The 15,435-nt window shown below is 41.5% G+C and overlaps 1 protein-coding gene across 1 annotated transcript in view; it reads right to left on the bottom strand.

The window, feature by feature from the left end:
* The window catches only part of ephx4 (epoxide hydrolase 4), a 48,992-nt gene extending 35,874 nt beyond the window's left edge, over nucleotides 1–13,118 (bottom strand). The window contains exons 1-3 of the mRNA XM_078561810.1: nucleotides 12,766–13,118; nucleotides 8,318–8,403; nucleotides 666–823 (exon numbers count right to left, since the gene is read on the bottom strand). Coding sequence (XP_078417936.1) covers nucleotides 666–823; nucleotides 8,318–8,403; nucleotides 12,766–13,008 — 487 coding nt within the window. The 5' untranslated portion in view covers nucleotides 13,009–13,118. The remainder of the gene's footprint in view (nucleotides 1–665; nucleotides 824–8,317; nucleotides 8,404–12,765) is intronic.
* Nucleotides 13,119–15,435: the final 2,317 nt, after the last annotated feature.

Genomic DNA, 15,435 nt, shown 5'->3' with positions numbered 1-15,435 from the left:
GGCTATGGGCCAAGCGCTGGTAAATGGGATTAGGTAGGTAGGTCAGGTGTTTCTCACGTGTCGGTGCAGACTTGATGGGCCGAAGGTGTGATTCTGTGATTAGGGTTGTTTGAAAATATGGAAGATAAAATGGTGCTTATCCATCATGCTGATGTATGTCAACCAAAAAATACAGAACCGTAGGAAAAAAGCCCTTTATTTGTTAAAACAGCAAAAAAAAATAATTCTAAGTGTTTGGGGAAAAATTGCTGCCTAAAATATCAGTGGGAGTTATTTCTGTTATTGTAGGCATGATTGAAAATTTACAGCCTGTTGACAGCAGAAAATGAGACTAATTCTATCTTGGAACGAGAATGATTTGAGCATTACAGAATTCTCAGATTGGCAGATCAGCCCACTGCTTCCCCGCTTTCCAACACACTTAAAAAGTTAGTCATGGCGACGGAACATAGCTGAAGTGCTACAATGTAAATTGGTAACCATTGGTTACAACACAAGCACAATATCTGCATTCTGCTGGGAGATTTGCAGAGGGGGAAAAAAGATAGATGCGGAAATCAGAAAGAGAAGTGGAGGGAGTAGCACTCTCAGTTCTCCTGGGGCACTGCCACAGAATAAAATACACCATTCAGAGCCAACCAGACAATCCTTCCCACTTAACCTACCGAGGGACTCCACAATGTCCTTTACGTCTGTGATCAAACAATCCAGCTGGTAGTTTTCTCGACCAACGGGCGCATCTGATTCCCCGTATCCTCGTAAATCAACTGCAACCACTCGGAATTCACTCTTAAATTCTTGAAGCTGATAACGCCAAGAGTACCTATATCAGATAAGGAAATTGTATAAGAAATATTGATGCTCGTTGAAATCAAATGACCTTTAGCCCTTTCCTTAAAAACGAAAAATTAAAGGATCAAAAGCCTTATTTTACATCCCTGTGCTACCCGGGCCACCTAAGTGTATACATGGCAAATGCCTGTGGTTTTATTTTTAAACAGCTAGTGTTTCAGGGGCCCCTGTTTGTGCTGTCCAAATGCATGACTCAAAATCGTCTGAATTCAAACCCTTCCTAAGTCCAATGGCTCTGCTCCTCCTCTTTCTGCATTTCCATTATTTATGCCGTTATCTCCTTCAGCTATATGTGGTGGGATCCGTGGTTTCAAAGCTTGTATTTCGTTTTTCAGATAGACCCTAACTGAAAAGGGAAACCGAAAAGGAAACTGGTAAAGGTCCTGACTCTCTCGGTTTCTAAAGAAACTAAGATTGAAACTGAGATCGGAAACCAAAGCTTCTGGAAAGACTGAAACGGGTTGAAACCTAATAAAAGGACACAGAGCCATCAGAGCTCAGTAGATGATGATGATGGTGATTCCAGTGGTGCAGTACAGGCAGGTTGAAGAAGACAGAAGCTAGATCTAGAAGCTGAGAATAAGCAGATACAGTTGCTGTGGCCAATTCTGCTACTTGAAGATAACATTGATAGATCTACGCCATCCAGACCATTGTAAGCAGAGTTGAGGAGGTTCTGCAGACAGGTGCCATTTTTGGTGAAGATCCTGCCCATGGAATTCAAATTTGTTGAGCGTTGCTGTTGGCTGGGGATCCAGCTAAATTCTAGAAGAAGAGTTGAAATTCTTTGTGCCGGGTGTTTCTTTCTTAGCCGGGTAATTAACCAGTGTTGTAGCTGTACTGGAACAGCTTGGCTAGGGGCACAGCAGGTTCTGGAGCACAAGCCTTCAGTACCATTGCCAGAATATTGTCAGGGCCCATAGCTTTTGCAGTATCCAATGCATTCAGCCATTCCTTGATATCACGTGGAGTGAATCAAATTGGCTGAAGACTGGCATATGTGATGCTGGGGACCTCCAGAGGAGGCTGAGATGGATCATCCACTTGGCACTTCTGGCTGAAGATTGTTGCAAATGCTGCAGCCTTATCTTTTGCACTGATGTGCTGGGCTCCTCCATCATTAAGGATGGGGATATTTGTGGAGCCTCCTCCTCCAGTGAGTTGTTGAACTGTCCACCACCATTCATGAATGGATGTGACAGGACTGCCACAAGATAGTATTTAGTGTTTGCTTTATTTGACTCCTGTATTGTAAAAATGTTTCTGTTTTTCGTGGAATCTTATGGCTTAATTCTTTCGGTAAGTAAGTGGGATTTCAGATTTCTTTTTCTCTACCATGATAGTAGCATATCGCATCTGCATATAGAGAAGCCTTCTGTGTTATACTCATTGAATGATCTCTTCAGTGATACCCAAATCAAGAGATAATTTTGGCTGACAAAACTATTGTTATTTTAATATTTAAAAATTATTCAAAATATTACGTATATATACATATGTAAACATGAAACCATCCCAGAATAAATTATTTTTGGCTCCAAATACCAATGTTACAGCACAGTTTACAATGCTTAATAATGCACAAAAAAAATCTCCAAAATCTGAATTTTCTATTGTGGGCATGGTGAGATAAGAATCCCAAACTCCCCTAGGAAATATATTTTTCACTATCAAAACTCTGCAAAATTACATAACTCCCCACTGCAAAAATTGCACTTTTTGTGCTTCCATTTTCACTCATAATACAACAAATGGAATTTTGGAAATAGTTGCGGCATAACTCACGGTAAGCTCACATTCAACTTCATGTTCATTGTAACTACTACTTTTTGTATGTCAAACAAACAAGGGGGACAAACAAAGACACTAATAAAAATTGACATTTTTCTTCGTGGGATGTGGGCATTTGTTGCCCGTCCCTAAATGCCCTTGAACTGAACATTTTCGGAGAGCAAGAGTCAACCACATTGCTGTGGGTCTGGAGTGACATGTAGGCCAGACCAGGTAAGATTTCCTCCCCTAAAGGACATTAGTGAATCAGATGGGTTTTTAATGACAATTGATGATAGTGAAACTAACTTTCTATTCCAGATTTTCAATTGAATTCAAATTCCACCAGCTGCTGTGCTGGGGTTTGAACCCATGTCCCCAGAACATTAGCCTGGGCCTCTAGGTTACTAGTCCAGTATTTACTCATGTCAAAGCTGTGGCCTTAGCCACAGGCCTTTATTCACAGACATTTTTCAGTTTTATTTAGAGTTGTATCAGTTTATTTTTTTAAAAGTTGTTGATTAGCTTTAGCCTGTCACCTAATGTATTAAAACAGCCTTAGGTACAAAACTCTGCAATGCTGAAAATTCTATATTTATAGTGAAAATAAATGCCCTGCTACACCGGATTAGAACACAAGGATATTCTCTAGATGTTTACAATGGGAATGTCTTACAATGAAGATTGTAATGCAAGGGTATCCAATACATATAGTCAAATGTCCCGCACTTATGCTGCTGGTATATGCTCCATTTGTGACTGAGAGAACAGCTGAGCTGATCCCATACCTCTACCACTAAGAGGCTGCCTGTAAAAGGCACACAATAGAAAAACTTTAGAAGTTGACGGAAAATGGTGGCTACACAGCCCATCATGTTTGCTGGCTCTTTGCTAATCCCAGTGCCCAGCTCTCTTCCAATATTTGAGCATCTTCCTTCAGTTAAAATTGTGACACAAGTTTCCAATAAAACACACAATGGTCTCTTCTTCAATTACCTGGAAAAGTATTTCATGCTCGAACAACCCTCTATGTTTAGAAACTTCTAACCTCTCCCCATATAATTGCAAATCAATGAACACTTGTCACTGATTTCCTTACTGAAGGAAATATTCCTCCAATTCACCCTATCCACCTTATCAAAACCATCGCAATTTTAAAAACCTCTATTAAGTTTCCTCTAAGCTTCTCTGTGCCAGCAAAAATGGTCCAAAAATCTCTTCATAACTACTGTTTCAGATCTCTGGCATCATCATGGTGAATCTATGCATGTACAACTTTAATGGTCTTTCTACAATAAATGTAAAATAATTCATCATGTTGCTTTTATTTAAATGTGTGGGAAGATAAGTGGGATTGTTGAATTTCCAAAACATTAAGTGCACATAGTTTGATGTTTGAATGCTCACCATTTAAGAATTAAGCAGAAAGGATAGTGGAATGGGTAAAAAATGTGATAGGTGGAATTCAGTGCAAGTGTGAGGTGGTAAGTTTCAGCAAATGAAATAACAAAGAATGATTATATTTTGAATGGAGGATGATTAGGTAATGCGGAAAAACAGAGACATTTGGGAGCTGAAGCTCACAAGGCATTAAGAGCAGCACCTCAAGTGGATTGGACAATTTTGGGCTCCCTAGTGTAGCAAAGATGTTGAGGCAATAGAGAGGGTACAGCGCAGATCAACTGGGCCTGGTAAAAGGAAATGCAAAAATAAAGAAAATATTGGAAAGGTTAGAAGAGAAAATTAAGGACTGATTTACTTAATAGAGGTGTTTAAAATTTAAAATTATGACTCACATGGAGGATAAACATCTTGGAGTGATTGGACCAAATGGCTTGCTTCAATATTTTAATTTATATGTAACGCTATTCTACTGACACGTTTGATAGCTAATTTGGATTTGAAAGTTTGGTTGCATTGCAGGCAACACAAACATTTTGGAATAAAAGGGACAGTAGCAACATGGATACAAAATTGGCTGAAAAACAGGAAGCTGAGAGTAATGGTCAATGGATATTTTTCCGGTTGGAGGAAGGTTTGTAGTGGAGATCCCCAGGGGTTGGTATTGGGACCCTTGTTTTTCCTGATATATATAAATGATATAGATCTTGGTGTGCAGGGGACAATTTCAAAGTTTGCAGATGATACGAAGCTTGGCAGTGTTGTGAGGAGGACAGTGTAGAACTTCAAGAGGACATAGACAAGTTGGTGGGGTGGGCAGATAGGTGGCAGATGAAGTTCAATGTGGAGAAGTGTGAGGTGATTCATTTTGGTAGGAAGAACATGGACAGACAATATAAAATAAAGGGTGAAATTTTGATGGAGTGCAGAAGCAGAAAAACCTGAGTGTATTTGCGCATACGTCATTGAAGGTGGCAGGACAGGAGGAGAGAGCAGTTAATAAAGCATATAGTATCCTGGGCTTTATTAATAGGGGCATAGAGTACAAGAGCAGGGAGGTTATGCTGAATTTACATAAGACACTCGCTAGACCTCAGTTGGAATTTTGTGTACAGTTCTGGGCGCCATATTATAGGAAGGATGTGAACACATTGGAAAGAGTGCAGAAGAGGTTTACAAGAATGGTTCCAGGGATGAGAAACTTCAGCTATGAAGATAGATTGGAGAGGTTGGGACTGTTCTCCTTGGAGAGAAGAAGGCTAAGAGGAAATTTGATAGAGATGTTCAAAATCATGACAGGGCTGGACAGAGTAGATAGGGAGAAGCTGTTCCCGCTCATAAAAGGATCAAGAACAAGGGGGCACAGAGTTAAAGTGATTTGCAAAAGAAGCAAACGTGACGTGAGAAAAATTTTTTTCACACAACGAGTGGTTCGGGTCTGGAATGCACTGCCTGGAAGTGTGGTGGAGGCAGGTTCAATTGAGACATTCAAGAGGGCGTTAGATGATTATTTGAATAAAGACAGTGTGCAGGGGGACAGGGAAAAGGCAGGGCAATGGCACTAGGTCATAATGCTCATTTGGAAAGACGGTGCAGACACGATGGGCCAAATGGCCTCCTTCTGTGCTGTTAAGATTCTGTGATTCTGTGATTTTTATTGAGTAATTCTATTTTAAAAATTACAGCTGATTCTTGCATGAGACATTGTGAATTACTGGGATTTCATTTTGGAGAATGTAATGAATGTTATAAATTTAACTTGAAATTGTAATGCTTCAAGTTTAGGAATGGTATACCAGGAACTTCATAATTTTTTGTTAACTTTTCTAATTAATTCCATGGACAAACTGAAATTGATTTAGTAAATCAAAATTAGATTAAGGACCCGAAAGAGTTTGAAAATCAAGAATTTTAGCAGAATAGGATTAATTTTGAGAATACTGAAAAATCAGATGCTATGACTTTACAAATGCTGTAACTGCAGGGCAATGCACTGCCGGGTTAAGAACACTGGAACAGAACAAATACATGCCTGGAAAGCTTAACTTGTGCCTAATTTGAATCAGCATCATCTTCTTTTATTGTGAATGCTCTGTAACATGCAAGAGTTTCATATGTAGGGCATTTGACTATAAATAGAGAATGCCCTTGCACTACAGCCTTCATTGTAGAACATTCCCATTGTAAATATATTGAGAATGTCCTGGTGTTCTTGTCTGATATGCAGGGCACTTTCACTGTAAATACAAAGTTTTGTAGCCAGGGCTGTTTTAGTACATTAGGGGACAAGCAGAATAACAAGGACAGCTGCCTCATGAGACAGATCCTCATTTGGCTGCTGGAAAGACCTGAAGGAATTCTACCTAGGGACAAAATGAGCGACAGATTTTCCAAAAGCTAATCTATGCTCCAGGAATCCTAACTCAACAATTGATAGCCAACTGTGCACAATAGGGACAGCATTCTAGACAATTACATTATCTGGAAAATGTCTCTACAGGCAGGTCAAGAGATGCACAAAGCTTTGTCACTGGCTTTCTGCCCGAACACTTGGCTTGATACAGAACACTGAGGTGTACTTGTAGGAACGCTCATGTTTCTGCAAAAAAACATGAGCATCAGACTTCAGCACAAGCAGACCTGAGCAAAGCTCCAGACAGTCTGGCAGAGAACCTGCAGCCTGGCCATATCTTTTCAATGTTGGGGAGGGCAGATCCTAACAATGAGCAAAAGACTGCATGAGGGAGATTTTAACTCACATAACATAACAATATTCACTTACAGAATTAAGATAGGGCCCCCTGATTTTTCACTGTACTTAGTTCAGGAGCAGAAGATAGGATTTCTCTGCAGTTTGACAAACAGGATTTCAATGTTCCATGTTAGGCAGATACAGAGGCTTTTTAGGATGCTGAACTTGGTAACAGCAATAAGAAATGTCAGGTTTTCCTATGGATTTAAATTCTTTCAGCCAGCGAGACCCTTTGTTTAGATAAAAGCAAAATACTGCGGATGCTGGAAATCCAAAACAAAAACAGAAAATGCTGGAAAACCTCAGCAGGTCCGACAGCATCTGTGGAGAGAGAAACAGAGCCAATGCCTCGAGTCTGTATGACTCTTCTTCAGAGACCCTCTGTTTACCTCGATTAGATTTGACAATCGAGCCAAGGTTATAATCAATGGACAGAAAATCCAGTCCAAGGAGAACAACATTCACAATTGAAGAGAGTTTACAATCTGTTAACTAGAATTTGCAGAGCAACATCACAGCCTATCTTTCTGTCTGAACCAAAAGAGTTGCTCTTCCATCCTAGTACAATCACTCTACATCCACACACAATCCAATTTTGTTTGTATTAGCCAGCAGTGATATGTAAGAGAATGCTTCTCAGTGCAAACTGAATACTATACACTATCAAAAGTTTTTGAACTGTGAAAACAGAATGCCATTGTGCTACCAATTATTTTAGGTAGAGCATTCTCACTGTAAGTACAGAATGGCCACCATATTTACAGAATTACACCAGTCTTCTACATATTGAAGTCTGGGGTCCCAGGCTGTTTTTGGGCTGGTGAAGAGTGGGGCAAGTGCGAAATACATCTATCGCCTCAGAGAATAAGCCCACTGTACTTCAACTCCTGGGCCTCATTATAAACTTACAAGTGGGTTTCCAACTCAATTCACTGACCCATGAGAGAAACCCACTCGCTTGCAGAGGTAACTAAAGCACCTCCTAAAGCGGGGTTGTTTTCTCTTCTGCGAGATTTCGCGGTTTGGCTGGTAGGAAAGGCAATTGCTCAAATGTTTCATAGGTGTGGTCCCTTGAGGTCCTGCTGGAAGAGACGAGGGAGAAGGGGGAGGTTATCTTTTTAGGCAATGCCAGGAGGATCCAAAAGCACCAAGTGCACCAGGCATGAAGAGGCATGGCTGAGATTGTCAGCTCCAGGAACTCTAGCTGCATGACCTGGATCCAGTGCAAGAAGTGCTTCAATGAGCTCTCAAGAGTATCAAGAGGGTGCACAGCTTTGCATCTCTCTCTTGCTCTCTCTCAACAACACATAGCAGATATCACATGATGTCATGCACCTTCAGGCCAAATGCTACAATACTCTTTCACCAACATCACAACTCTCATAACAACAGTAACACAAGCACTACACTACTGAAGCAAATACTACATACCAGTTTCGGTTTATTGTAGAAATAATTTTATACTGTAATTAAATATGTTTTATATACTAACGGAGTAGAATAGCAACATCTTCAAATGCTACAAACTACGGGGTTCATTACCAGAACTCTGGGAATCCATGCAGCAGCAGCATAAGGGGTTTGCCTCTTTCCCCAGCAGCAACATAGTGGAACCTTAATCCTGACTCCTGGAAATTGAGAGAGAGAGAGAAAACAATCGAGTACAATATATGTCATCCATTTTAAAACACCAGGTAGTAGTTTCTTTTTAAATTGTTTTGTATACATATGTGCTATATCCACCAGCTCCACTAGAGGCTATGGTTACCCAAATACATCATCTACACTGAAAAATCATGTTGCCAGGACAGCATGAAACTGTGATATAAAGCAATAAGTAATCTTAATGTTCTACACCCTATCCATGAGAATAAAATGAGACAAGTCTTTTGAGTAAATTATCGATCGCTGAATAACTCAAGCACTTAATAAAATAGGAGCAATTTGGTGTGAAGTTTACGTGACAATATTTAAGTTGTCCTTGGGATCTAGGCAATGCAGGTAATGAATCATTTTTGACCATGAAGAATCAGCTTCATAATGTGGGACTGGAATCACATGTAGGCAAAACAGATTAGGATTGCTGGTTCTCTTCCCTGAAGGATATTTGTGAATTTATTTGGCTTTTATGCCAATCCAGTAGATTCCAGAGTCATTTTCCTCTTGCCAACCCACATATTACCAGTTTTACATAGAGCTACATGGAATTTATAACAACATCATGCATTTATGTAGGGCTTTTAAAGTAGTAAAATGTACCAAGGTGCTTTACAGGAGCATCAAGGAACAAAAATTGATACTGAGTCACGTAAGGCAATATTAAGTGAGATCTCTCTCTTAAGCAACACCGACTCATTCTGTCACCAGGTTCACAGTTTCATTTCATCCTTTGCCTCATTCAGCACTACAACAAAAAACCTTTTATTTTTCTTTTGAGTGTGAAGGATTGCAAGCTTCAACAACTCATGGGTACCAATACCCCTCTAGATTCTTCACCCCTCCCCTTTCCTCCCACCCCATCTCTTCCTTGAATCTCAACCCTTGATCATCGACCTTCCCTTTTGTTCCTCCTGCCCCCCTCCCCCCTTCTACTGGTTTAAAGACTCTTACGTTTCTATCTTCCTTCTGTTCTAATGAAAGGTCTTCGACCTGACACATTAACCATCATTTCTCCCCACAGATGCTGCCTGACCTGCTGAGGATTGCAGCATTTTTTTGTTTTTATTCCCCAAAATTCTATCTGCAAAAAAAAAAAAATTCTTATCTTTCTTTTGGTGACTGTTTTTAAAAAATCAAATTATTTCCCCCTCTTCTTTTGAATGTCAGACTAGCCCATATGAGATGAATAGTATTATCTCAACTTGAATTTTCTTATGCTCTCCTATGTGCAAAATACATTTCACTTTGAAGTTAACCAATTAAATATGTATTTTGAGTTACACTACTTCTGAAAACACTAAGGCATTATTAGAATTTTAGCCTTCAGCACTTGTCACTAATTAAATGTGGCGCTTATTGTCATCAGGATCTTGTTAAGGATCTGCAAATTAAAATTAATCACCATTAAAACATTATCATTGTGCATAATCTCATCCACTTCTGCTGTTTTAAGAGTCAAGAATATAACATGTAATTCTTTGTAGTTACCAAACCAAAGTCACATATTACAATTAAAGTTTTAAAATAGGTTATAATAATAGCAGTGTATAAATTCGCAAAAAGTGATCCAATCTGATAAGACGCGAAGCATTCACACATTGTTAAAGCTGCACTTAAAATGACTAATAAGCACCATGGTAACTGGGAAAATACAGGTGACCCTAATTGCTCCAGATTCTAGTGTCCTCCTCCACATTTCTACCCCCTTCATCACTTACACCCACATTCTCCCCCCACGCACATATCTTCTTTTTCAATCTTTCAGCTACAGCATAGTGTGGAAGGAGACAAGCTATAATAAGTTTACAGAGCTCGGACAGTACCTTTTATATAACAACATTTCTCTAAGAGCATGTAAAACTTCTCAGCTAACTTGAAAACAATGTGGACCTCAAAGTCAGGTTATTCTTTTTTTCTGCCTTGTCCTTCTGTTCTGTTTCTCCAGTATTCTCATTTCCATGCAGTTCAAATATTCCCTTTCATCTTTCACTTGCTTGTCATTTCTAGTTCCACTTTCTTTTCTCATGGAGACCACTCTGTATGTCTCTGTGCCCGCTTTGGGTTTCAAAGATCTCTGTTCTTCCTTTTACCCATAGTTTACCCCTAGCTACACCTTGCTCACTTTGCGCATCTGAAATTTTCTCTGATTTCAAATCCCCCACTTAAAAAATGCCCACCACCCCACCAAAACCAAGTGCTTAATGTCTTGTCTCCAACCCTCCTGCTACATGTCTCCTGACTCATCCTGATAGATAACTCCCACTGGATCACTACATCCCCCGCAATCATTAATGCGGCTACCTTGCAATCTTAAGGATGGGTCATCCAAACACCCTCAGTGACGCTCTAAAAAGTGCATATACTTTCCATAGCACCAATATTGGCAGCAGAGCTCACATTTTGCAGCATTTCTTGTTGATGGAATGCTAGGAAAATAAAAGCGGACACAATGCTGCAGCACTGATGTGCGTAATAGCTGAAGGAGGGTTTGAAATGGACAGAAAGGATAGGTCACCTGAAGCAGAGGGGGAGGCAATCTGAAACAGAGACTCAGTACAGATACGGGGTATCAACATAAGGCAAAGATAATAGCAAAACGATTCATTCATTAGATATCAAAAATGCTATTTATTAAGAAGCACGTACAGAACAAAATATGTACAAAATGTAGCAGCTTAAGACAGTAATCTATCACAGACTTTTCAGCTATCACTCTCTTCTGCAATTTTCTTATCTTGTGCATTTTTGGCATCATATGATGATGATGAACATTCCAGTGTATTTAAGCAGTACAAATAAAATCAGTTTAATGAGCTGTCAACCAAAATATGCTGAAATGTTCATTAAAGCACCAAAACAAAACATGGATTAAAATACCGACAAGATACCCAAATTAAATTATTCTAATTTTCTCAACGCATTTTACTAGCTCTACATTTAAATAATAGGAAATTAGATGGCACAGATAACTGTCTGCATCATTTAAATTAACAGATTTGTACAATGCTGACTGTTAGCTAGTATTAGATATTGAGAGTCCCAAGTTATCTGAAATCCAATTGTTTAAACGCAACAATGTTCCAAAAAAACTGTTTTGCAACTACCAATATGCGAATTATCACCGCATCACTAACTATTGGACCTTTTTAACAGTTAGGGCCATAATTAATCCGATTCCAAATAAACATGTACTGCAAAACACTTAATTTTGAAGAGGCATAAATCACACTTCACTAAATGAGACATGACACTACACTGTTAAAACCCAAAGTATGGCAGCAAAACTACCAGTGCATCATTAAGCTTCAAATTGTCATTGACCCACCTTGCTAAATATAAATGTAATATTTTATATGCGGAAGCAACCAGCAATATTTACATTAAAATCTTCAAAATGGTTATTTTCCGAGGCGGAGCCCGCTAAATGCGTGGCTTTAAGGATCAGGGGGAGCAAACTAAATAGGTTTCGGAATTCGGTGTTTGGGTCAAACAAAATCCCTCAAAGTATCACAATGTCGTGCCACATGTGAGTTGCTTGCCCGGAGGCACTTTTGAAATTACTATTCCAGCAGCGTGTTAGCCAAGGCACAGCCAGAGGTGAACTGCAGTGGGAGAACGTGCTCAGCAGGTAAAAGGCTCTGTACTTGGTGAAAACCATACAGTTCGGAGTTCGAGCAATGCGGGTCGGGGAAAACCGCGTGAAATTGGCCATCATTGTTTTAGATGAAAGGACAATGAGGTGGTGGAGGGGGGAAGGGGAAAAGCAAATTGATGCACGTCAAAAGATTAGTTCTTACGGGTAGTATTTGGTGCGTTCTTGTTAGATTTCAGCTGCGCCTAAATCCGAGTTTATGGAGGCGCTGTCCTCAATTTCAGCACTTCCTCGGTCAACCCTGCCGCTGGGAAACAGGACTGGCCAATAATTGTCAGCCCCATTGCAAATGGGAGAAATATGACCGTGTAAGGAAAGACTGCAGTGCACGTTACATAGTTCAGGAGTGGGGCGCTCCAGTGATTTCTGAAGACCAGTCTCGCTTTCTGTCGTAAAGGAAAAAGGAACATTTTCGCTTAAGCCAAAGGTCTAATAGAGCTTGTAGCCCTCCCACAGCAGCTCAAAGCCCCACTTCGGAGTTACTGTTAGTAAATCAGAGGCAGGCCTCCTGCAGGTCGACAAGATACAGGAATGAAACTGGGGAGGAGGAGGGGGGTCATGTAGAAAATTAATACAAAAAAAGAACCATTTGAAAACACCAGCCTGCCTCGCTACTCAACCCTGCAGTGGGCAGCTGCCCCCCCACCCACCCCCGAGCGGATGGTTCTCTCTTTTTTACCTTAATTCGTACATAACAGTGTGTTCCCAGGGACGTGTCGTTTAAGCAGGCGGGCAGAGTGTCGCGGACAATCCACTGAAAGGTCTCTGTCGGTTTCCTGATTATGTGCCACAAAAGTTTCAGCAAAACCAGGCAGGCACAGAGCCCACAGAAACTGTAAGTCAGAGCCCAGAGCAGCAGCTTCCTGGATTTCACAAGGAGTCGAGTTGTAAACATCAGGAAGTCGCAGAGCAGGTTCACCATCGTCCGGCTGGGGAGGAGGGCTCTGGCCAGCGATCGATCCACTGAAAGATCCCTCTCCCTCACTCCAGCAGATTCACCCTCGGTGCAGCCAAGGAAGATCCCCTCAAACTGAAGTCATGGAAACCACCAAGAGAGAGATCGCAACGTCAAAGATTGCGCCTACGTAAAGCGCACTGCTTTTCTCTCTCTCTTCAAATTTATGTTGCAGATTTCATTGGTCGGATCAGTGCCTGCAATGGGGGCTGAAGCATCACGGTGAGGGGGTCCAGGTGGATGTGCTGCAGACCCCGTGTCAATGTAAATCATCACAAGGTATAAAAATAGTCCCACCGTAAGCAGCAGGACAACAAACTGTGCTGCATTGCTCGAAAGGCTGTCATGTCATGAGCATCTCGCTTAAGGGTCGGATTTGTTCAGAGGAGCCAGGTTCGCATTTAATAAAGACCTTCGACTGGATATGCAAAAAAAAACCAATCTTCCACTCAGCAAAGACAATCATATCCATATGAAAGTCCCCTCGAAATGAAAGCACTGGACTCCTTCCTGCTTAGACTAGGACTGGCGATCATGTGGCTATCACAGTGGGGGTGGGGGGAGAGATGAGGAAGAGAGATGAGAGGTTGGCTATTTTCTGCATGCAATTTTACATTCATTACCTTTTGGGAAATAGGGAGTGTCCCTGGAATGTCCCTTCAACAGATTAAACCATATACCAACCTGAAACATTAACTGTTTCTCTGGAGACTATTCCTGGAGGGTTGGCAACACTCTGGGCTGCAGAGAGGACACGTTTGTTGGGCTGAATTACCACAGGTGCTGCCTGCCCTGCTGGGTTTCAACGACAACAACATGTATTTATATAGTACTGTTAGTGGAATAAAAATCTCAAAGCACTTCACAGGAGCATTATAAAGCAAAATTTGACACTGAGCTACACACAAAAAGATAGGTGAGCAAAAGCTTGGTCGAAGCGGTAGGTTTTGAGGAGCATCTTAAAAGGGAATAGAGAGACAGAGAGGTTTACTGAAGGAATTTCAGAGCCTCCAATGGTGGTACGATTAAAATCGGGGATACTCAGGAGGGCAGAATGAGAGGAATGCAGATTTATCAGAGGGTTGTGGGGGTGGAGGTGAGTTCAGAGATGTAGTGGGTGGAGGCCATGGAGGGATTTGAAGATAAGGATAGTTAGAATGTGGGAGGCTGGGCTGGAATAGTCAAGTCTAGAGGTAACAAAGCTTGATGAGGGCTTCAGCAGCAGATGAGCTGAGGTGGTGGTGATGGAGTCAGGCGATGTTATGGGGGTGGAAACAGGAGGCCTCACTGATGACGTTGATACGTAGTCAGAAGCTCAAATATGGCATCAAGGTTGCAAACTGTCTGGTTCAGAGAGTTGCAAGGAGAGGGTTGGAATCAATGGTTAGGGAAGTGCGTTTGTCATGGGGAATGAAAACAATGGCCAGTCTTCCCAATATTTAATTGGAGGGTATTTCTGCCCATCACGCACCTGATTTTTTTATTCATCATGGGATGTGGGCTTCGCTGGCTGGGCCAGCATTTATTGCCCATCCTTAGTTGCCCTTGAGAAGATGGTGGTGAGCTGCCTTTTTGAACCGCTGCAGTCCATGTGGTGTAGGTACACCCGCAGTGCTGTTAGGGAGGGAGTTCCAGGATTTTGACCCAGCGACAGCGAAGGAACGGCAATATATTTCCAAGTCAGGATGGTGAGTGACTTGGAAGGGAACTAGCAGGTGGTGGTGTTCCCATCTACCTGCTGCCCTTGTCCTTCTAGATGTTAATGGTTGTGGGTTTGGAAGGTGCTGTCGAAGGAGCCTTGGTGAATTCCTGCAGCGCATCTTGTAGATGGTACACACTGCTGCTCTTGTGCATCGATGGTGGAGGGAGTGCATGTTTGTGGATGTGGTGCCAATCAAGTGGGCTGCTTTGTCCTGGACGGTGTCATGCTTCTTGAGTGTTGTGGGAGCTGCACTCATCCAGATTATGTTCAAGTACAATTCTGCTGCTGCTGATGGCCACACCTCCTCATGGTTACCCAGTCTTCAGTTGCTAAGTCTGTTCGAAATCTATCCCATTTAGCACGGTGGTAGTGCCACACAACACGATGGGGTTATCCTCAATGTTTTAGGCGGGACTTCCTCTCCATAATGACTGCGCGGTGGTCACTCCTACAGATGCTGTTATGGACAGTTGCATCTGTGGCAGGCAGGTTGGTGAGGATGAGGTCAAGTATGTTTTCCCCTCTTGTTAGTTCCCTCACCACCTGCCGCATACCCAGTCTAGTAGCTAAGTCATTTAGGACTCAGCCAATAGTGGTGCTTCCGAGCCACTCTTGGTAATGGACAGTGAAGTCCCCCACCCAGAATATATTCTGTGCCCTTGCCACTCTCAATGCTTCCTCCAAGCGGTGTT

This window comes from Cetorhinus maximus, chromosome 17 (assembly GCF_964194155.1).
Source record: "Cetorhinus maximus chromosome 17, sCetMax3.hap1.1, whole genome shotgun sequence".
Lineage (NCBI taxonomy): Eukaryota > Metazoa > Chordata > Chondrichthyes > Lamniformes > Cetorhinidae > Cetorhinus > Cetorhinus maximus.
Note: the sequence above shows the minus strand (reverse complement) of the source record. Positions and strands in the feature narration are given on the sequence as shown.